The 22,471-nt window shown below is 37.2% G+C and overlaps 1 protein-coding gene across 1 annotated transcript in view; it reads left to right on the top strand.

The window, feature by feature from the left end:
* Positions 1-1,452: 1,452 nt before the first annotated feature.
* ETNK1 (ethanolamine kinase 1) overlaps positions 1,453-22,471 on the top strand; it is a 65,714-nt gene continuing 44,695 nt past the window's right edge. The window contains exons 1-2 of the mRNA XM_029953787.1: positions 1,453-1,875; positions 20,317-20,576. Coding sequence (XP_029809647.1) covers positions 1,720-1,875; positions 20,317-20,576 — 416 coding nt within the window. The 5' untranslated portion in view covers positions 1,453-1,719. The remainder of the gene's footprint in view (positions 1,876-20,316; positions 20,577-22,471) is intronic.

The following is a 22,471-nucleotide window of genomic DNA, read 5'->3' as shown; positions in this document are numbered from 1 at the left end:
ATCTATTGTTTATTGTAGTACATGATTTTAAAAAATCTGGAAAATATTGATTCAAAACCCTTGCTGAATTATAATACTGTATTTTCTTTTTTACATTTATTTTTATTTTATTAAAAATTTTTTTAAGTTTAATTTTGAGGAAGACAGACAACGTGAGTGGGATAGTGGCAGAGAGAGAGAGAGAGAGAGAGAGAGAGAGAATCCCAAGCAGGTTCCATTTGGCCAGCACAGCGTCTGATAAAGGGCTCCAAACTCAAGAAACCATGAGCCAAAACTAAGAGTCCTTTGCTCAACTCACTGAACCACCCAGGGGGCCCTTTTGTTTTAATTTAAATTCAAGTTAGTTGCCATACAGTGTAGTATTGGTTTCAGGTGCAGAACTCAGTGATTCATCACTTCCATATAACACCCAGTGCTATTTATCTTCTTTTTAGTTTATAAATTTACCCTTATGGACAGTGAGCTACTTATTTTGTCATTTACAAAGGTAAGTAGGTTCATCCTGAACAATCAAGTAAGCTCATGTTAAGGACATAAATATTTGAATGTTAATTAAGCTGAATCCAGTTAGTGATTTTATTTTCTACTAGTAAACATACTTACCATGTACTAAGTGTTTCAGGGAAGACAGATTAATAGGTCACATCTCAGACCATTTCCCTCAATCATAAAGAAAATTCAGAAGCCCCAATAAATTGTGGCTTATCCAGTTTCCAATATTACCTTAACAGGGGAAAGAGCTGCTATAAAGCTTGAAGCTGAAAGTTTTAAGGTAGATATTATAAGGTCCATGCAGGAATACCCTAAAATAGGCATGGAGCCACTGTAAGCGCTGAGTCTCAAAACTATTTTTCTTTCCTTCCCTTTCATCTTTATCCTACACTATAACCTGCTTTTCCTGGCTCTGAATAATTCTCAGTATGGCTAAACATCTGCCATTACAAATAAATCTTTAGTGTTGTCATTGTCTTTACACAAACATCTTGTTTGTCCCAAATACCATGATCTCAGTATACTGTTGATAGGAATTTAGTTGCCCACCCAACCGTGTGGTGGCCAGGACAGAGCGGCTTGGAGATCAAGGCGAGCCAGTTACTCCCCCATGCCCATACTCCGGCCAAATTCAAAGGCTGATCTGGGGGTTATTTCAGGGCACATCCCTCGCTTCCCAGAAAAACTTCGTCATAACTCAAACCCAGACCCCAAAACGCTCCCGATCATATGATATAAAGCTTCACAGCCTTTCGAGTCTTCGCAGTGCTCAGGCTCACTCCGGAAGAGGAGCCTGCATGTTCAGATTAGCAGCAGCAAACTGGCCGAGTTTTCGACCACCGAGAGCTCAAGCTGGCGGCCGCCCGCCCATTGTGCTTGGGGCTAGAAAGTCGTCTCCAGCCACAGACGCAGGCGGAGGCCCCGCCCCGCGCGTGACGCCAGCGTCAGGCCAGTCCCGGCATGCTCCGCGGCCGCCGGCGGTGGAGTGCAGACGAGCGGAATTTTTCCTTAGAACATCTCCGGCTCAGTTCAGCTGCTGTTCAGACCCGGCTCGGTGTGAGTGCCGTGCCCAGCCGTTTTCCTACCGCTCGCCCGTCAGTCTGAGCGCCCCTAGCCCTCCTGCGAGGGCGCCCCGGGACGGAAGGATCCACCAGCCTGTCGGCGCCCGCCCTTCTCGTGGTCGCCGTCGCCGTCGTCGTGGTGGTAGTCTCTGCCGTCGCCTGGGCCATGGCCAATTACATCCACGTTCCGCCCGGCTCCCCGGAGGTGCCCAAGTTGGACGTCACGGTTCAGGATCAGGAGGAGCAGCGCTGCCGGGAGGGGGCCCTTAGCCTCCTGCAACACCTGCGGCCGCATTGGGACCCTCAGGAGGTGACCCTGCAGGTAACGCCCACATCTCAGTACGGGGTCTCTCACTACCCAGACGCGGCCCTGGAGGGTTCTCACAATCCCTTCAGTTTCCCGTCGACCGGTAGAACCAACGGGAACATCTTCTTTCTCAGTCCTCTGGGAAGTGACCCTGTGTTTCCTCCATCAAACCTAGGAAGGTCACTCCCCTTCCATCACAATTGATTAGCGAGGTTGTCCTTAGGGCAAATTTTCCTTCTGGAAGCAGCTGCGTAAGTGACGCACCCATTCACACCGGGAAAATCCCTGTTGGTAGTTGCCCCTCCTCCCACTCCCCTGTCCCTTCTAACTGCCAAAGGAGCCTTTTCCATTTCCCTTCCTAGGGGGTCCTCTTCAGTCGTCCTTAGTTATCGTCTCTTCCACGAATAATGCAGTAATTCGTCTGATCTTTTCCTTTTTCTTCCGCCCCTCCCCCACCCCCTTCCTGGCGGTTTACTCCCATGGAGGTCTCACCGTGCATTTTATCGTCTCCAACCTTCGGATTGGCGAGAGTATTCGATTTCAAAGTAATAACCATGGTCCAGCATTACTCAGTTGGGTTCTTAGGTAGCACTACACATATTTTATTTGAATTGATATTTCTGAATTTTTGTATTCGTCTTAGTAAAACTAACAATACCTGATGTTAGATCGACCAGTGTATCATATTGATAGACAAAGATTGGGAGAAAAAATCTTTAGGGATCTAGACGTTTTCTGATAACATTTCTAATAAGGTATGATTTAGTGTACATGACATTTATTTTGAATATTAATTTAACTTTTAGAGTTTCAGGATCTGCGACAGTGAACCTCCATTTTCCTTGCCTACACAGATTAAAGTCAATAATTTTGAAGCCTGAGATATTTGGTGGTTGTTTCAAATCTGAGCAATAACGTAAGAAGTAGCCAAATCATCTGGTTTGTTTTGTTGACTAATTTGTTCAACAGTGTTATTGACTTAACAGTATCTCAGATTCTTTGCTAAAGTAGTCACCTATACAAAGATGAATAAAACATGAGCAGTGCTCTAGGGCCCGGAACAGTTCCTGACACTTGGCCTCTCTGGAGGGTTGGTTTCAGTTCTTGTTGACTAGATGAGTTTTGAGCAGATTAAAAGGACTCCTCTATTTTTTGGGAAAAAAAGTTGTGAGAAATTTTGAAAATTTAAGGGAGTGTTAGCCAATTAAACAGGACATAGTGAATCCAAAATGATTTTCATGTGTAATTAAAAACATTAGTCTGTTATATTTCCTTTAGCTAAGAAAGTTGAATTAGTTGAAACTTCCAAAATTGAAACTTCGAGATGGAACTCAGACTTTAGTTTATTGTTAACTTATTTGTAGTTTATTCAGAAGATTTTTATATTTATTAAAATGATTTATACTTTGAAAGTCAATTAGAAACTAAACACACGAATTGAAGACAGTGCTGCTTCCTGGGAAACTTTGGTGCTGGCAAACTATGCTACTTTTTAAGTAGAGACTTTAAAGCTTTGACACTGGTGTTTCTATTGATATATTTGTAGAACAGTAATAATATCTACCCTGTGGTACCAGTGTGCCATATTGTTAATTAGGTGATCTATATATTTTATCACTTAATACTATAAACAACTGTATTAGGTAGATAGTTTTCTTCCTCCCTCCCTCCCTCCCTCCCTCCTTCCCTCCTTTCCTTCCTTCCTTCCGTTCTTTCTTCCTTCCTTCCTTCCTTCCTTCCTTCCTTCCTTCCTTCCTTCCTTCCTTCCTTCCTTCCAATCCAGTGAGATAAAGCCAGAGTATAGGTAAAAAGGGGACAATATGGGAACTTTCTGGTTATTGCAAAGTACTTGGGATTAAATCTTGTCTTTTATTTGTGTAGTAATTTTTAACTTTAAGGCCTTTGCACTCATAATCCAAATTTCTATTATACTTATTTGTTGGTGAACAAAAATACTACCACTTATTTTGCTGTAAGGATTAGAAATATAATCATCCCATGAGAAAACAACTCTTTGAATCAGAAACTCTGACTTGGTGGTTATTTATTGGTGATTTCTGAACCTAGGAAAATCTGTGACTGGTATTGTTGTTTCAGATGTACTCTGTCTACTCTAAGACAGTAAAGTACATTCCAAAAAGCTTACCACCCAGTTTGTATTTTGTTCTTTCAATCTTGGGATTCAATGACAGAATCCCAAATTCTGTCATTCTAAACTCTTATTTACTTTTTTTTTTTTAAGATTTTGTTTTTAAGCAGTCTCTACACCCAATGTGGGACTCCAGCTCAGAACCCTAAGATCAGGAGTCTCATGCTCTACCAACTGAGCTAGCTAGATTTCCCTCCAAACTCTTATGATGCTTCAGTATTTCTTTAGTAAATCTCAATGGGAATATTTTGAGATTTGCTTTTATTTCCTTTGAAGTATAAAGATAATATTCACATTTCAGAAGGGAAGTACGTATTATATGGTCAACAGATTAATACGGGTATGTAGCCCATTTTTTAAAAAAATTTTTATGTAATGAAAATATGCTTTAAACATCCCTTATAGGCTTAGTCTAGTAATACTTATTTTACTTGATTACTCCTGTCAGCTGAACTATTCAGAACATTGGAAAATCCAGAAGCAAGCAAAAAAGACTTTGACACAGGCAAAATGATATAGGGCCCAGTCTGCTCAAAACTTACAGACACATGGAATGCTGTATACCGTTAAAAATCTTGGTTTGTTAAGTTTTTGGTTTTCCTATTCATACAAGATTGAAAGAACAAAATACAAACTGGGTGGTAAGCTTTTTGGAATGTACTTTACTGTCTTAGAGTAGACAGAGTACATCTGAAACAACAATACCAGTCACAGTGCTTTTTATTTCATAATATTTTACTGAAGTTCCTAGCCTGATGGGGAAGATCAAAGTCACAATATAGTGTTTTGGAATGAACATTCATATTATATTATAGGAAAAGATTATGGAAGAACATTTAAAAAGCATACGGTTTTATTCCTTCTGTACTATAAGTTTTTTCATGTCTTTGGATGCATAGTTTTGAAATCCTTTTTTTTTTTTTAAAGCAGACATAGACTATCTTGGAAACCAGTGCTTGTGTTTGGTTGTGTAGCTACATAGCAGTTTCCATATCCCCTTCCTTTTCTTTAGCCATGTTGGAGATAGTTATTAAAATAGTCTATTAAAAATCTGTAATCCTTATTTTAATATTGATATTTGATATTTAATATTTTTTAAATCAAAGTCTGTATATGTATATGTGTGTGTATATAAGTGTGTGTATATATATATATATACACACACACACAGTTTATTAAGCTGTGTGTCCTTTACTGTTCTAATTTAATAATCCTCCCCCCATCCTTTTTTTAAAGTATAGTTGACACAATGTTACATTAGTTTCAGATTTTTTTTTTAAGTTTATTTATTTTGGGAGAGTGCCTGAGGGTGCATGCACAGGTTGGGGAGGGGCAGAGAGAGAATCAAGCAGACTCTAGTCTATCAGCACAGAGCCCCATGGAGGGCTGGAACTCCCAAACTGAACTGTGAGATCATGACCCTAGCTGAAGTTAAGGGTTCAGTGCTCAACCAAGAGCCACACAGGTGTCCCTTCTTTTTTTAAATTAAAAAAAAAAATTTTTTTTTTTTTTTTACTTCAGTTATTTATTTTGAGAGAGGGAGAGGTACTGTGCATGAGAGCAAGTATGAGCCAGGAAGGGGTAGAGAAAGAATCCCAAGTAGGCTTTTGGCTGCCAGTGCAGAGCCCAACTATGCAGGACTCAAACCCATGAATTCTGAGATCATGACCTGAGCTGAAATCAAGTCAGACGTCTAAGAGCCGCCCAGGCGGCCTCTTTTCTGTTATTAGAAAGATGAATTTTTTCCTTACGTTATGTGAGAAGTTTCTGAAAAGTCTTAGGTAAATTCAAGTAATGTATTAAGTATGTCAGAAGGATATGATATTTATAGGAACCTTGGTAGATAAATACAAGAGTTCATAGTATTTTTTTCAACATAACTTTTTAAAAAAAATTTTAAAGAACTTTTCTGAGAGAGAGCACGAACTTGTAGGTTGGAGGAGAGGGGCAGAGAAAGGAGAGAGAGAATTCTAAGCAGGCTCCCCACTGTCATTGCAAGTTCAATGCCCTGATTTCACAAAAGGTGAGATCATGACCTGACCCGAAATCAGTAGTCCAAGCTTAACCAACTGGGCCACTTATGTGCCCCTCCACATAACTTTTAGTAGCAATGGTTGGGTCCAGTTTTCCATTTCCTGTTCCTCCTCTTTTTGTTTTCAGTGTTTTATGATAACATATTTGATGGGTGGTAAGTCTTAAGAGTTCTGAGCTAGCTGTCAGGACAGAGCCTGACGTGGGGCTCAAACCCACGAACTGTGAGATCAAGACCTGAGCCAAAGCCGGACATTAAGTTGAGCCACCCAGGCACCCCTAAACATTTTTTCTTAATGTTTATTTTTCCGGGGGGTGGGGGGGAGTAGAGAGAGAGGGAGACACAGAATGTGAAGCAGGCTCCAGGCTCTGAGGTTTCAGCACAGAGACCAACATGGGCTCGAACCTACGAATGGTGAGATCATGACCTGAGTCGAAGTTGGACGCTTAGCTGACCCAGCCACACAGGTGCTGCTAATTTTTTTTTTTTTTTTAAGTAATCTCCACTCAGTGTGGGACTTGAACTCATGACCCCGAGAGCAAGAGTGGGATGCTCTACCCAGCCAGCTAGGCTTCCCAAAGATGAATGTTTGATAGGCCTATATGTCTTTTATTATGATGGGACTAATGCTAGTTCATTTTCAGGTATTAACAGCTGTGTAATTTGGACTAAACAACTGACCAGCTTTGGGGCTTCAGCATAATGTGGTGGAAAGAGGATGGTTTTTGAATCCTGATACCAGCTATTTGTAGCCTTTGGCAAGTTTTTAAGTCTCTGAAATGGGATTACTATCTACCTTGGAAAGTAGCAGACTAGTAGAAAATAGTAGAATTTACTACTTACTACTACTTTATTACTAATAGTAATTTTACTACCAGCACCAATTTTTACTACTTTACTATTAAATAGAATACATAAAATTCTGCATGGTGTATTTTAATACTGTACGCTTCCAACTTTTCCTTTCCATTTTCCTTAACACCGTCCACCATTTGTAAGTGGAGTAATCTGAAGGAATTGTAAGCTCCTAAAATTCAGTAATTCTGATATATATTTTTTGTAACAGGCATGATGCCATTTTAAAAACTTCTAATTTTTTTCAATTTTTTCAGGTTTATTTGTTGAGAGAGAGAGAGAGAGAGAGAGAGAGAGAGAGAGAGAGAGAGATAGGGAGGGAGGGACATAGGAGGGGGGGAGAGAGAGAGAATCCCAAGCAGGCTCCACACTGTCCGCGCAGAGCCCAATGTGGGGTTCGAGCTCATGATGACCGGAGCTGAAATCAAGGTCAGATGTTTAACCTATTCAGGCTCCCCCACACCCTGGCATGATGTTAATTTTAAGCAACATTCTTTTGTACAACTAACAGAAGGTGGGCATGGGAAAATGTAGTAGGACGGAAGGCTTCGTAGAGCACGGGATACCTGAACTGAGCTTTGAAGGAAAGATATGGTCAGACGGAATGGGGAAGCATTTCTGGGCAATGAAAAGTACTTTCACAAAGCTAGATTATAAGGGGGAAAGAATAAAGCTAGACTTTGAGTATTTTGGGCAGAATGGAGTATGAACAAGAAAAGAAATAGGACTGATTTTTGAGAAAGGGAGTTGTTAGATAGGAAGGTTTTATGCTTCGTTAAGGAGGTGATATTTTATTATCTAGGACATAATGGGAAGCTGTTGAATTTTTTATGTTGTTATTTATTATTGAGACAGAAACAGCATGAGCAGGGGAGGGGCAAAGAGAGAGGGAGACACAGAATCTGAAACAGGCTGAAGGCTCTGAGCTGTCATACAGAGCTTGATGTGGGGCTTGAACCCACGAACCGTGAGATCATGACCTGAGCTGAAGTCAGCCTACCCAACCAACTGAGCCACCCAGGGGCCCCTGTTGAATGTTTTTTAAGCAGTTGAGTTATAGCATGTATTTTTTTTAGAGCAGTGGCAGGCCTTATTGAAGGCAGCAGTTGTTGAATGAGATGTTTTGAATTGGGGAATAAGTGATCACTTAGGACATTGTTTTTGAAACTAGTGGTTACCCCACATTAATAGAATGCTAAGTCAATAGAGTGGGTTGAAACTATTACAGTTTAAAAAGAAGAATTAAAAGAATACCCTGTTATAGTAGGGTAGATCAAAGAGTCTTGCAAATAATACGGTAAGTGCTCTTTGTTGAAGCTTTTTTCATGTAAAAGTATGTACTGAATTAGATGATAAATATATTTTTGTCTGAGTATCACATTAAAAAGTGTTTGAGAAAGACTTAACCTAGGAGAGACTATTAACGGTTAGTCCAGGCAAGAGGTGCTGCTACACAAATTAGGACAGTGGCTTTGGAGATAAAAATAAGGGGCAGATTGGGCATTTCAGAAAGTAAATATTCAGGAGTTAATTGCTTGCTTGCAAGTGAGGGAACAGGGAAGCTTAAGGATTTTCTTTTTTGGGTTGGCAGAGATAGGTAATAGAAGACCTATATTTAAGGAATCAGAGGTATATTTCTCACAATATTGTCTTCTGAGGAGTTATTTTGCTCTTTGATATAATAGATGGCCCATAAATAAATTTTTATCACCCTTTTAAAAATCATGGATAAACATACAGGAAAATGTATAAAACAAATTTTTTTGGTAGAACAAATACTGTGTAACTCAAACCCTGGTAAAGAAAACATCAGCAACCCAGAATATCTCCCATTTTCCTTCCTTGTCCTAATCTCTCCCTCCCTCTAGTGGTAGTCACAATAGCAGGTTTTGGTTTTTTTTAATATTTATTTTTTAGAGAGAGAGAGACACACACACACAGAATCTGAAGCAGGCTCCATGCTCTGAACTGTCAGCACAGAGCCTGAGGTGGGGGTGGAACTCATGAACTGCAAAATCATGACCTGAGCTGAAGTCAGATGCTTAACTGACTGAGTCACCCAGGTGCTCCAAAATAGCAGTTTCTTTCTTTTCTTTTTAAACAGACTATTTTGCTTTAGTCATTTTATGTAAGTCAGTATGAGAAAACAATATACTGAGTATATGAATTTCCTTTTACAAGGAACATGAACATGAAATAATTTAGTTTTTAAAATTTTTTAATAATTTAAAATATTTTTTAATTTTTTAAAATGTTTTTTATTTATTTTTGAGAGAGCGAGCGTGAGCAGGGGAGGGTCAGAGAGAGAGGGAGACACAGAATCTGAAGACAGGCTTTAGGCTCTGAACTGTCAGCACAGAGCCAGAAGTGGGGCTCAAACCCATGAACCGTGAGATCATGACCTGAGCTGAAGTCAGACACTTAAGGGACTGAACAATTCAGGTGCCCCGAAATAATTTATTTTTACTACTAAGATATATCACAATATTGAAACTTTGAATAGGGAGAAAAACCATTTCTGATCCATATTTTATGAAAAAATCAGCCATTTTTCATTACCTCCTATTTCTCCCATACATAGTTACATAGTTATGACCATACCACATGTATAATTTTGTATTCCTTTTTTTAATGTGGCCTTTCACTTTCCTGTGTTTGTATGGTATTGACTATAAGTTTTGATACCTAAAAATATAATATTTGGTTATGTTGAGCATCATGTTACTTATTAAATGAAGTTTTTAAAAAATCTGAAGAGCTGTACCTGGGTGGCTCAGTCAGTTAAGTGTCTGACCTCAGCTCTTGTCATGATCTCATGATTCCTGAGTTCAAGCCCTGCGTCAGGCTTGCTGCTTGCTAGGCAGAACCTGCCTTGGATCCTCTCTTTCCCTCTTTTTCTGCTCCTCCCCTGTGCTTTCTCTCTCTCTCTCTCTCAAACAGAAATAAAAATCAAACAGAACAAAAATTCTGAGGAGCATAAACAAAATTAGAAAGATTTGTATCCTATCTAAACATGTTGATTTTGTTTAAAAAATATAAATATATGCCCTTAATAAAATATTTAAAACATGTACAAGTCTATATAAGGTGAAAACTAAAAAGTTTAACTCTCAACTTTCAAGTCATTCATTCTCTCTACAGTAATTTTGTGAGCAGTATTTTTGAACTTGTAAAAAATTAGCAGATTATGGGTTTATCTGGGCACATATTACCTATGTTAATAAATATCAGTAAATATAACTATATTCCTTTGTAATACAACAAAGTTGTATTTAAAAATAATATCTTGCATTTAACAGTAATATATCTTAGGCATCCTCCTGTGTCCATATATGTAATCGACCTCATATTTATTAACCATTTTTTTAAAAGTAGTTTTTATACCCATTATGACCCTTAGATCAAGAATTGCATGGTCCATCCACTGAGCCATCCAGGCACCCCCTGCCTCATATTTTTTAAACAACATCGGATCGTTTCTATTTTTTGCACATTAAAATAGTATTGAATGAATTGCTCCTCTCCATATGTTTTGGATAACTTTTCTGAGTATGTCCATAGAATAAATTCGTATTAGTAGAATTAAAGGGTTGAAAACTGTTGCCAGTTAGGGTTATAGGATATGGGCTTTATTTCAAAGAATTGGCTCCTGCACTTATAGAGACTGGTATTTCTGAAATGTAGGGCAGGATAGTAGGCTAGAAACGGGCAGGAGTTGATGCTGTCATCTTAAGGCAGAATTTCTTCAGGAAAACAAAAACTTGTTTTGCTTTTATATTCCTTAAACTGGATGAAGCCCACCCTCATAACTGATTGTTGATATTAAGTGTACCTACAGTACTTTCACAGCTGCATCTAGATTAGTGTTTGATTGAATAACTGCATATTACAGCCAATCCTAGTTGACACATTAAACTGTCATGCTGTTTCTCACTTTTGTATTGCCAGATTGACATGAAAGTTGTATTAATTTATATTTCTCAGCACAGTGTTGGAGAATACATTTCTCCTTATACCTTGTCCAATCCCTGATACCAGATTTAAAAATTTTTGTTTGTGGGATGCATGAAAATGGTATTATTACGTTACTTCTAATTTTATTATTTTGAAAGGTGATGGAATCCAATGGTTTCTTCCACAAAACAGTTAACTTATATGTATTAATTTCCACCTTTCTAGGCTTTTTAGTTGGTTTAGTAACCATTCGCTTAATAATTGAAACTTGTCTTTACTATTTTATTGACCTGAGATTTTATTCATTTAAATTCAGTAGTCAATTAGTCATTCTAGTCCATAAATACATGTCAAAACAAGTTCCCTATTTGGTATCTTTTTGTTTTTTTGTAAACATTTATTTTTGAGAGACAGAGAGAGACAGATCATGAGCAGGGGAGGTGCAGAGAGAGAGGGACACACAGAATCAGAAGCAGGCTGCAGGCTCTGAGCTGTCAGCACAGAGCCTGACGCGGGGCTCAAACACACAAACTGTGAGATCGTGACCTGGGCCGACTGAACCACCCAGGTGCCCCCCCTGTTTGGTGTCTTAAATCATCATTAGGACTAAAGTTTCATAGTGGTAAGTAGAATTTCATATTTTTCCCATCTCAGGGTTTGTAGTTGCAGGACAGTGTCAAATATTGAAAGAAGGTATTGAATTATGATTTGGGGGTCTAAAGATGACCTTCAAGTTAATTAATACCACTATAGCTTTTAAGGTGCCATTAAAGCTGTAATCTAGGGGCACCTGGGTGGCTCAGTTGGTTAAGCATTCAACTCTTGATTTCGACTCAAGTCATGATCTTGCTGGGTGTGGAGCCTGCTTAAGATTCTGTCCCTCTGCCTCTTCCCTGCTTGCCTACTTGTGCGCGCTCGCTCTCGCTCTCTCTTTGTCTCTCTCTCTCAAAAAACAAAAAAAACACCTCACAACTTCCACTGTTTTGGGTCAAGTAAATGTGCCATCTCTCTTACCTTTTCCACTTCCTAGTGAACCATTCTCATTTTCTTGGTATCATTCCTAAGACCTGTGAAGGGAAGCTTGAGACGGCATATCTTAACAACTTCCTGAATAGTTTCTTGTATGGTAACGGTACATGGGGGACCTATGTAGAAGGAGCCATCTTTTTTTTTTTTATGTTATTTATTTTGAGAGAGAGAGAGAGAGCACTAGCAGGGGAGGTGTAGAAGGTGGGGGAGAGAATCCCAGCAGACTCCTCACCAGCATTGCAGAGCCCAACATGGGGCTTGAACCCACAAACCATGAGATCAAACCAAGAGTTGGATGCTTAACCAGTTGAGCCACCCAGGTGCCCCGTAGAAGGAGCCATCTTTATCACACAGTATGTATCACACACCATGACCTGGGGGTGAGACATAGTGATTGAATATCTTGGTCACTAGAAAGCAAATTTAGTATGGTCTGTATGTGTAGCATATCAGCCACTTCCTCTGGACTATTCCACTTTGCATGCAAAGAAGGGACAGAACAGTTCCCCTTCTCAAGATTAACACTTTCTAGCCACTTTCATTCATTGTACCAGGCTAGCATAGCACTCTTGTTTGGATTAGTCATTGCCATTTAGGACTGTCAGTAATGAGCTGTGGATCCTGCATTAACTCAAACATGCCATGGTCTTCAAACCATAGACTGTTCCTAACTTAACCGTTCTTATGAGTCATATTAATAATAAAGGTTCTTAGGGAGCTAGCTATATTGACCCACTAAATAAGACAACTTTTATGGTATATCCCCTGGTTTCAGTATATTCCTGATTTTGTCTGCTTGTCACCTGAATCATTTAGGTAAACAGCTATAAATGTGCTGCTCAGTATGATTTTTCTCTTTTGTGATGGTTTTAAAGTGAACAGCTCAATGTTGGATTGGATCAGTTGGAATCTAGGTCTGTTTATCATCACAGTCCACCCTAAAACGGTCTTTAGTTTTCTGTTCTAAGTAGTATGCTAACAATAGCCAGGGAATTGTGCATTTAGCCCATTTCTTACGTATTATTTTGCATTTTATTGTGGATTCAGTGACTATAGTCCTCTCAGGTTGGATCTGTTTGCTAGGTTTCATTTACTTTTACCTTCCATAACAGATGGCAGCATGCCTGCTGTTTGATACTGTGGGTGATTTGGCAAATACCTGGCATTAGGGATTTATCCTCTAACCCCTTCTTTATTCCCCATTCCTCCAGATGCTTTAGCAATATTACAGTGAGTATGATCATGCTAGCAAACTTGATATCTTTGAAACAGATTAAGAATCATGATACCCCAAAAAAAAAAAGAATCATGATACCAGCTTTCAACCTATTTGTCCATCGTGTGACTTTGGAATAAGTAAGGGAACTTATCTAGGCCATAGTTTTCTCATTCTACAGATTGAGCATTTCTGAGGTATTTTGCATTCAGTCTGTACATAAGCAAACATTTATTGAATATATCTGTATTGTAGGCTGTTGTTTCTCAGTCCTTTTAATAATTACTCTCAAAACAGAAAAATTAAAATGAAATTAATTAAAAGTTTTTGATTTCTACTTAAGAAAAATTATGTACCAAAGAATAGGATTTTGTCAGTAGGATTGAATAAAGTGTTGAATGTTTTATTTATTGACTATTGTACTGAATAGTCAAAGAAATTTTATTGTACTGAAAGTGAAAACAGAATGGTTTTATGAGTACAGAATGGTTGGAAGTATATAGATTGTTTATTGTCATAATCATATGGTTGACTGAGAACTGCAGCTGCTGCTACCTGTGGTCATGGGAGGATCAAACTGCATATTGCCAGCCCAAAATTCATATTCAAAGGATGGTTTCTGCTGAATATGTATTGCTTTTATACCAATGTAAAGTTGGAAAATCGTAGAAGGTAATGAGAAGATTAATGTGAAAATACATTCCTTCTGATCTGAATATTACATTAACTCTTTTTAATAAAAGTTTATTGTTAAGTGATACACATAATAAAAAGTACACAGATCAAGTGTAGAACCTGATAAATATTCCTACAAAATGACCAGACCCATGTAATAAGAATCCAAGTCAGGAAGAAGAATTGGGGAAACAGTACCCCTGAATCCTCTTATGTTCCCTTGCAGTCATTCATCATCTCTCTCCCCAACCAAAGGTTACTCTTATCTTGATTTCTTACATCATAATTTTGTTATGAGTTTTTAAAATGGAATCTTATAGACTTTTTGTTTTGGTCTGGATTTTGCTCTAATCTTGAGAGATTTATTCATGTATATATAGTTCTTTCTTATGATAACTTATTCCACTGTGAGAATGTACTTCAGTTTCTTTATTTCCTACTCTTGATGGACATTTGGATGTTTTTGGTATTTGGCTATTACAAATTATGCTGCTACAAATATATATATATTTTTGCTGAACATAAATCACCATTTCTGTTAGGTGAATAGTTAGATTTGCTAGGTCATCTGGCTTATGTATTTTCAGCTTCATTACATAGTTTCAGTTTTCCAAACTGGTTGTGCCAATTCATGCCCATAATGGCAGTATATGACATTTTCAGTTGTGTTTCATTTTTACCAATAGCTGGTACTATTTGTCTTTATTTTTATCATTCTTGTGGGTATTAGAAATACCTTATGGGTGTAATTTGCATTCTGCTCCGTGGCCAGGGCATCTTTTTTGGTTTGTGTTGGGTATTTGGATGTTTAAGTCTTTTCTGATTTTTCTGTTAGATTATTTTTTTTGTGATTTATTGCTGCTCTTTATATATTCTAGAGTTGAGTCCTTTTCAAAGAAATATATATTGCAATTATTGTCTGCCAGTTTGTAGCTAGCATTTTCACTCTTTAATAGCATCTTTCGATAGTCTTAAAACCAATATTTCAGGGTTTTTCCCACATAAGTTGCATGTTTTATATCTTGAGATCTCTTCCTATGTCAACCTCATGAAGATGTTCATTCCTCTGTGTTCTGTACAGGCTTTACTGTTTTGATATTTTTATATCTTGATCTAGAATTGGGTATGGTGTTAGGCAGAAGGACTCATGATTAATATTTTTCCATGTGGCTCTCAGTTGACCCATTATTATTTATCAAAAAGACCATCTTTTCCCCATTTCCTCTTTGTCATAAATCAGGTTGCACTGTATGTGGGTCAGGTTATGTTGTGCTGTTCCTTTGGTCTGTTTTGTCTGTTGCAGTGGTACTGTACTATCTTGATTATTCAAGCTTAGTATGGTTGTTGGTAGCTGATATAGTTACTCTAGTCCTTGATACAGGGTTTTAACTTTGTTCTTTAAAATTTCTTTGACTATTCTTGACTTTTTAAATTGGCATATAAATTGCAGACTCAGCTTTTCAATTTTCACAGAAGAAACTGGATGAGAGTTTGATACTGTGTGGACTCTAGATTTTTGAGAAGGAAAATCATTTACAATATTGAGTCTCAAAATCCATAAACAAGGTATATCCTATTTAGTCCTTTAATTTCTCTCAGATTTTTTTTAGGCTTTAAAAAATGTTCACGTTTTTTGAGAGAGAGAGAGAGAGAGTGAGTGAGTGAGCACGAGTGGGCCAAGGGCTGAGAGACAGGGAGAGAATCCGGAGCAGGCTCTGCAGTGATGTAGGGTTTGATCCCACAGACTGTGAGATCATGACCAGAGCCAAAATCAAGAGTCAGATGCTTAGCTGACTGAGCCATCCAGGTTGTAAGTAAACTTTTTTTTTTTTAAGTAAACTCTACCCTTAATGTGGGGTTTGTACTCATGACCCCGAGATCAAAAGTTGAATGGTTTGTAGACTAAGCCAGCCAAGTGTTCCAAGAAAGTTTCATTTTATTCTTAGTTGAACATGCGTTTATCATACAATAATGTTGAATTTTATCATGTGCTTTTTTTTGCATCTCATGATTGTATGATTTTCCTCCATTTTTCTGTTGAGCTGAATTACATTGATTTTTTTTAAAAAAAATTTTAGTGTTGAAAACCTTTGCTTTCTTAGAGTAAGCCCCATTTGGTTCTGATGTGTTCCCCCCCCTTTTAAAAATATTTTATTAGTTCCTGATTTTTTTTTAAAGTTTTTATTTATTTAAGTAATCTCTATACCCCATATAGGGCTCAGACTCATGACCCCAAGATCAAGAGTCACATGCTGTACCAACTGAGCCAGTCTAGTACCCCTAGTTACTAATACTTTGATTAAAGTTTTTGCAACTATATTCATGAGAGAGAGTGGTCTTTATGGTGTTCTTGTAATGTCTTTAGCATATTTTGATATCATATTGATAGTTTTCTTTTTTTTCTTGATAATTTTGCTCAGAAGTGATTAACCTTATCTTGAAAAATAACACTTAAAATATTTTAACATTTATTTATTTTTGAGAGACAGAGAGAGACAGTGTGAGTGGTGGAGGGGTGCAGAGGGAGGGAGACATAGAATCCATAGCCCGCTCCAGGCTCTGAGCTCTCAGTACGAGCCTGATGCAGGGCTCTAACTCAAAAAGAGTGAGATTAAGTGAGCCGAAGTCAGACATTTAACCGACTGAGCCACCCAGGTGCCCAAAAGTAACAGTTTTTGATCGTTGAATTTTTGTGTTTTATTGATAATTTTGCTCTTTTATTCTCTTTCTAATATATACTTTAAAAAAAATTTTTTTTAATGCTTTTTATTTATTTTTGAGAGACAGAGAGAGACAGTGCGAGCAGGGGAGGGTCAGAGAGAGAGGGAGATATAGAATCTGAAACAGGCTCCAGGCTCTGAGCTAGCTGTCAGCACAGAGCCCGATGCGGGGCTCGAACCCACAAACTGTGAGATCTGACCTGAGCTGAAGCCGGACGCTTAACCGACTGAGCCACCCAGGTGCCCCTAATATATACTTTTTTGAAGAATTTTTTTTTTTTTTTAGCTTCTTGAGCTGGAAGCTTAGATCACTAATTATCTGCCTTTTTAATATTTTTAGTTACATGGTCCTGCAAGCACGCACAAGCTTTGAAATGTTTTTATTATCATTCAGTTCAGAATGTTTTTCTCTGAGCTAGTACCGTCCTAAATATTTGACAACAGTGCAAGATATAGTCCCTGAGTTGGAGTTTCATGAAATTTGTATTTGTTTTGTCCTCCCTCCATTGAGGTAAAAATTTATATTTCTAGTATATATCTAGTATATGTATTTAGTATATATCTAGTATATTTTACTGTACATTTCAGAAGGCTCAGCACCTTCTGTGTTTCCTGTAGGTTTATAGGAGGTGGGAACCATCCAAGGGCAAAAACTACCTTTAAAGCCAGTGTTCTCCATTGAAAGACCATTACGAACATATTTACAGCTGAACAAGTTGGGTTTAAGAGAGAACTTATCCCACTTGGAATAGTAGGGATCTCAGTACCACTGGAATAGTAGAGACCTCAGTACATGGGTGTTAACAAAGGATTTAATAGGATTTGGGGTTGCTGATTTGGGAGAGTGTTCCAACTAAGCAAGGCTTTCCTCTGAATTGAGTGCTGTCAGGAAAGAAGTGGGGCGAGTCTATGACTTGGGGGATATATTAGTCTTACCTAGAGGACTGGAGGAATGAAGCAGGGCCAAAGCTGTGACTGGAAAAGGAACAGCAGTCATTCATATTAGCCAAAAATAGGGGCATATGTAGTCATTTTTGTAGTTTGAAAACATTTTTATAATTTTGTCTACATTCAAACATGATTACCCAGTGGCTTTGTTTTTGCCTTGATCCATTGTGGTCAGAGTGACCTCATCTGATGTTGGTATTCTGTGAAATTTTTATGCTCAGGAGAACCTCAAGGTTTTACTATGTGTGCCAGGTCAGTTCCTAGTTGTTAGGCTTCTTTTCTCTTAGTAATTAATTTTCACTGTATACTAGGCTCATTGCAGGAAAATGGAAGTGAGGAAACATACATAAACCAAAAGGAAAATGTTTAGAGAAACAAGAAAACAAAGAAGATTTAACCTGCCTGCCTAATACTTTCTGGAATATCTTTGTAGACATTTCTGTCCTTACATATACATATAAAATTTTTATAGATGTGAAGTGGTATTATTCACATATTTATTTTTTTACCCCCAAAATTTATTGTTTATCATTTCATTTGAAGTATGTGGCTGTTGTACAATAGAGGATCCTGGGGTTAGTTTCTCAGTCTTTGTTACAGTAAATTGAAATACTTTATCTGTACATCTGAAGAAGTTACAGAATACTGTATGTAAATTGATATGACCATGCAGTAGACAGCATGCTTTCCAACACAGAGTTTAATAAAATGATTTTCATTTAGTTTAAGTGCATATGCTTCTTGTCAATTCTACATACAATCTTTGTGAAATCTAGGTGGAAAGCAATACTTGTAATGTCTCTGCATACTTGAAAAAGTAGATATTTAAAATAAGTCTCTTTACATTAACTCATGTAATTTATCTGCATTTTGTGGATAAGGATAGTAGTCAGGTCTTTTATATATACTTACATATAAAAATATAAGTTTATATAATATGTATTAATACAGTATATATAAATATATATACTTTTATATGCTATATAAAAATATATAAACATACATATATACATATGTATGTGTGTGTGTGTGTGTGTGTGTGTGTGTGTATATATATACATAAACTAGTTAGGGGTGACCGGGTGGCTCAGTTGGCATGGCTCAGATCATGATCTTGTAGTCTATGAGTTCAAGCCCCATGCTGGGTTCTGTGCTCACAGCTTGGAGCCTGGAGCCTGCTTTGGGTTCTGTGTCTCCTTTTCACCCTGCACCTACCCCCATTCATCATGCTCTGTCTCTGTCTCTCTCAAAAATAAACATTAAAAAAAAAAAACTAGTTAGATGTGCATTATATTAACTTTAGTAAACACTTCCAGATTTTCATCTGAGGATATAAAGCCTTTTCAGATGTCATTTATCATTACAATAATCTTACTGGAATAGAAGCATTTACTTTTTTTTTTTTAAGGCATTAGCTAAATATGTATACATTTAAAACTTATCTTTTGGTCCTTTTTCCCTTTATTTTTTGTCAGTTTTCTTGGAAAAAAATGTCCTGAACTCTTGCTTACACCTTCACTTTTACCTTTTGTCCTTTTATTACACCTGAGAGCCTCCAAAAGCTTAGAGCAAATAGAAAAATTAGTTTTAATATCAAATTAGAGGAAAATGAAAATTGCAGTTTTTGAATAGACTTGAATTAACACTGCTAATCATCTGTTTGCCTTTTAAATATACCATTTGTGGGGCCCCTGGGTGGCTCAATCAGTTAAGCCTTGACCTTGGCTCAGGTCATGATCTCACGTTCATGGGTTCATGCCCCACATCAGGCTCTGTGCTGACAGCTAGCTCAGAGCCTGGAGCCTGCTTCCGGTTCTGTGACTCCTTCTCCCTTTGCCCCTCCCCCTCTTATGCTCTGTCTCTCTCTGTATCAAAAATAAATTAAAAACATTAAAAAAAATATACCATTTGTGCTCAGATATAAAAAAGAACCTGATGTACTTGACATAAACTCTTGAAAAGTCCCAAAGCCCCTTTTAGAAAATACTGTGGAAGTCTCTACTTTACCTTTCACTTCTCATTAAGGTTGTACTTCTCATTTAGCCATAGCATTTAAGTTTAAATTATTATAACCTAAATGCTTACAACAATTTCTAATGCATGTTGTGTTAAGTAACCTTTTAAAATTGACATATAAAATTCATTTTTTTATAAGTTGGAGATTTGCCATCATGTATAACCATGGTAGATTTATATTTGTATATTTAAACTTGTGAATGTTATTATTAAAAAATTTTTTTTTGTATCTTAGGGAGAGAGCTTGAGCAAGTGGGGGGGGAGAGAGAGAATAAGAGAGAGAGAGAGAAAATCTTAAGCATGCTCTACACTGAGCGTGGACACGAGGTTTGATCTCATGACTGTGAGATTATGACCTGAACTGAAACCAGGAGTTGGATGTTTAACCAGTGAGCCATCCAGGCGCCCCCTAAACTTGTGAATATCATTAAAGACCTTATATGTTTCATGCCATGCTGGAAGAGGGCAGTGTCTCTGTTTTCAGAGCTTTTCCAGTCTGTTTTACATAGGAGATTGTGTGTGCATACATACATTTACAGTGATTGTGGTACAGGGTATACTTTAAGATAGAATAGTATTAAAACATTATATGAAAGTACTAGGGTTTGAATAATTAACATTTTTGGATTAAGAGAAAAGACATAATGTTATAAGAATTAAGGGCAACATATTAAGCAGTAGCATTCCTTTTTATTTAAATCTAGAATTAAAAATATAGACCTGTTTGGCAAAATTGTATTTAAAAGTTTTTTTTATATTAAAAAGTATATGTTTTAATTAGTTGCTTTCAAGTTATCTGCTATTTATTTGTTAAAAGTATATACTTGCTTTTTCACTCATTTTTTCTTTTTCTTTTTGGCAGCTTTTCACAGATGGAATCACAAATAAACTTATTGGCTGTTACGTGAGTAATACAATGGAGGATGTAGTCCTGGTGCGAATTTATGGCAATAAGACTGAGCTGTTAGTTGATCGAGATGAGGAAGTGAAGAGTTTCCGAGTGTTACAGGCTCATGGCTGTGCACCACAACTCTACTGTACCTTCAATAATGGACTGTGCTATGAATTTATACAGGGAGAAGCATTGGATCCAAAGCATGTCTGCAACCCTGCCATTTTCAGGTACATTTCTTTTTTTAAATAATTTATCTTTTTGAAAAATAAGAGAATTAAGTGCACTAAGGAATTATATGTGTATTTAAAATGTTTATTTATTTATTTTGAGAGAGAGACAGACAGAGAGAGGGAAAGAGAAAACCCCAGGCAGGGTATATGTTCAGTATGGGTCCCAATGTGGAGCTTGATTCCATGAACCATGAGATCATGACTTGAGCTGAAATCACGAGTTGGATGCTGGTTAATTAACCAACTGAGCCACTCATGTGCCCCAGGAAATATTTTTTTTAATTGCCTTTTCTTTCTTTGAGCAACTATTTTGCTAATTTAGAAATTTTCTTTAGTTAGGACTCCTTTTTTTTTTTTTTTTTTTTTTGCTGAAGAAAAAAAAATCCTTTCTGTCTGCCATCTCATTGTTGACACTTTGCAAAAGAAAGGACTGTAAGATGTGGTTTTGGATTAGCCTGCTACACAGTGTCAAGGTTTCCCTTAATTTTTTACAGTAGTGACTGGATTAGTCCATTATATATTTATTAATATGTTGCCCTTAATTCTTATAACATTATGTCTTTTCTCTAACTTTTGTAACTCAGTTGCTCATATTTTCAGTTTTTCCTTACTAAGATGCTTTAATTCTGTTAACGCTGTTACTTTTTGATTATTTAATTCAGTGTATTATCTTTTTCATAACAATAATGTCTTGCATATGCTTGATCATTTTTCTAAAATTCCTTTCTCTTTAGCGTTCTCCTATAAAAACTAGCAAATGCGCTAAATTTGAAAACTGTAAATTCATTCATAGTTGAAATAAACCAGAAGTTTTCAAACATTTTAACAGCTCTTAAAGGTTATTGAGGACCCAAAGAATGTTTGTGAGTTACATCTGTCAATATTTACCATGTTAGAAATTAAAGCAACTCTTTGAATTCAGGAATATCACTTGCACATTGTTAGCTATCAGTGTGTTAACATGATCATACCACTTCATGTAGCTTCTTGAAAAATATACAGTATACTCATGAGAGAATGAAAAGGGTAAATAATGTCTTACCAAAATAGTTTTAACTGCATAAATTTGAAAGAGTTTTGAGTCCCCAGGATTCTGGGTTATATTTTAAGAGTTGCTGCATTAACACAATGATGAAAATGGAAGAGACCATTATTTACCTATTTTAGATCTGTTTCAGATTTTGGTATAGAAATCTATTCAAATCCGTTTTTAACCAGAGTCTCCTCCCTTACATGAATATAATATTTAGTATGTTTTTTTAGTTTTATTTAAGTAATCTCTGCACTCAACAATGGGGCTCCAGCCTATAGCCCTGAAATCAAGAGTCACGTACTCTTCTGACTGAGCCAACCAGGAGCCCCTGTTTGGAATTTATTGAAGGACCCCAAATAACAGATAATTTTTTTTTCTTTTATGTTAACATTTTTTATGATGTTTAGGTTTGTGCGTGCGTGTGGGTGTATAAAATTTTATATAAACCCTTAATCTTATTCACAGTGTTTGAAGTATATCAATATAATGGGATTAAAGATGATTAGATGAATAAATTAAGCCAAAGGAGAAGCTGGAGTTAGATTTCAGATACAAAAAGTATATTCCATAATGTTAGAGAAGGGCCGTATGAGCTTCCTAGTAACTAAAGCAGGGAAGAAAATAATTAATTTTAAGAATCCGTGTCTAGGGGTACCTGGGTGGCTCAGTTGGTTAAGCATCCAACTTTGGCTCAGGTCATGATCTCTCTCAGTTCGTGGGTTTGAGCCCCACGTCGAGCTCTGTGCTGACTGCTAGCTCAGAGCCTGGGGCCTGTCTTCAAATTCTGTGTCTCCCTCTCTCTTTGACCCTCCCCTGCTCACACTCTCTCTCACTCTCAAAAATAAAACAAACAAACAAA

Source organism: Suricata suricatta, chromosome 10, assembly GCF_006229205.1.
Source record: "Suricata suricatta isolate VVHF042 chromosome 10, meerkat_22Aug2017_6uvM2_HiC, whole genome shotgun sequence".
NCBI classification, from domain to species: Eukaryota; Metazoa; Chordata; class Mammalia; order Carnivora; family Herpestidae; genus Suricata; species Suricata suricatta.
Note: the sequence above shows the minus strand (reverse complement) of the source record. Positions and strands in the feature narration are given on the sequence as shown.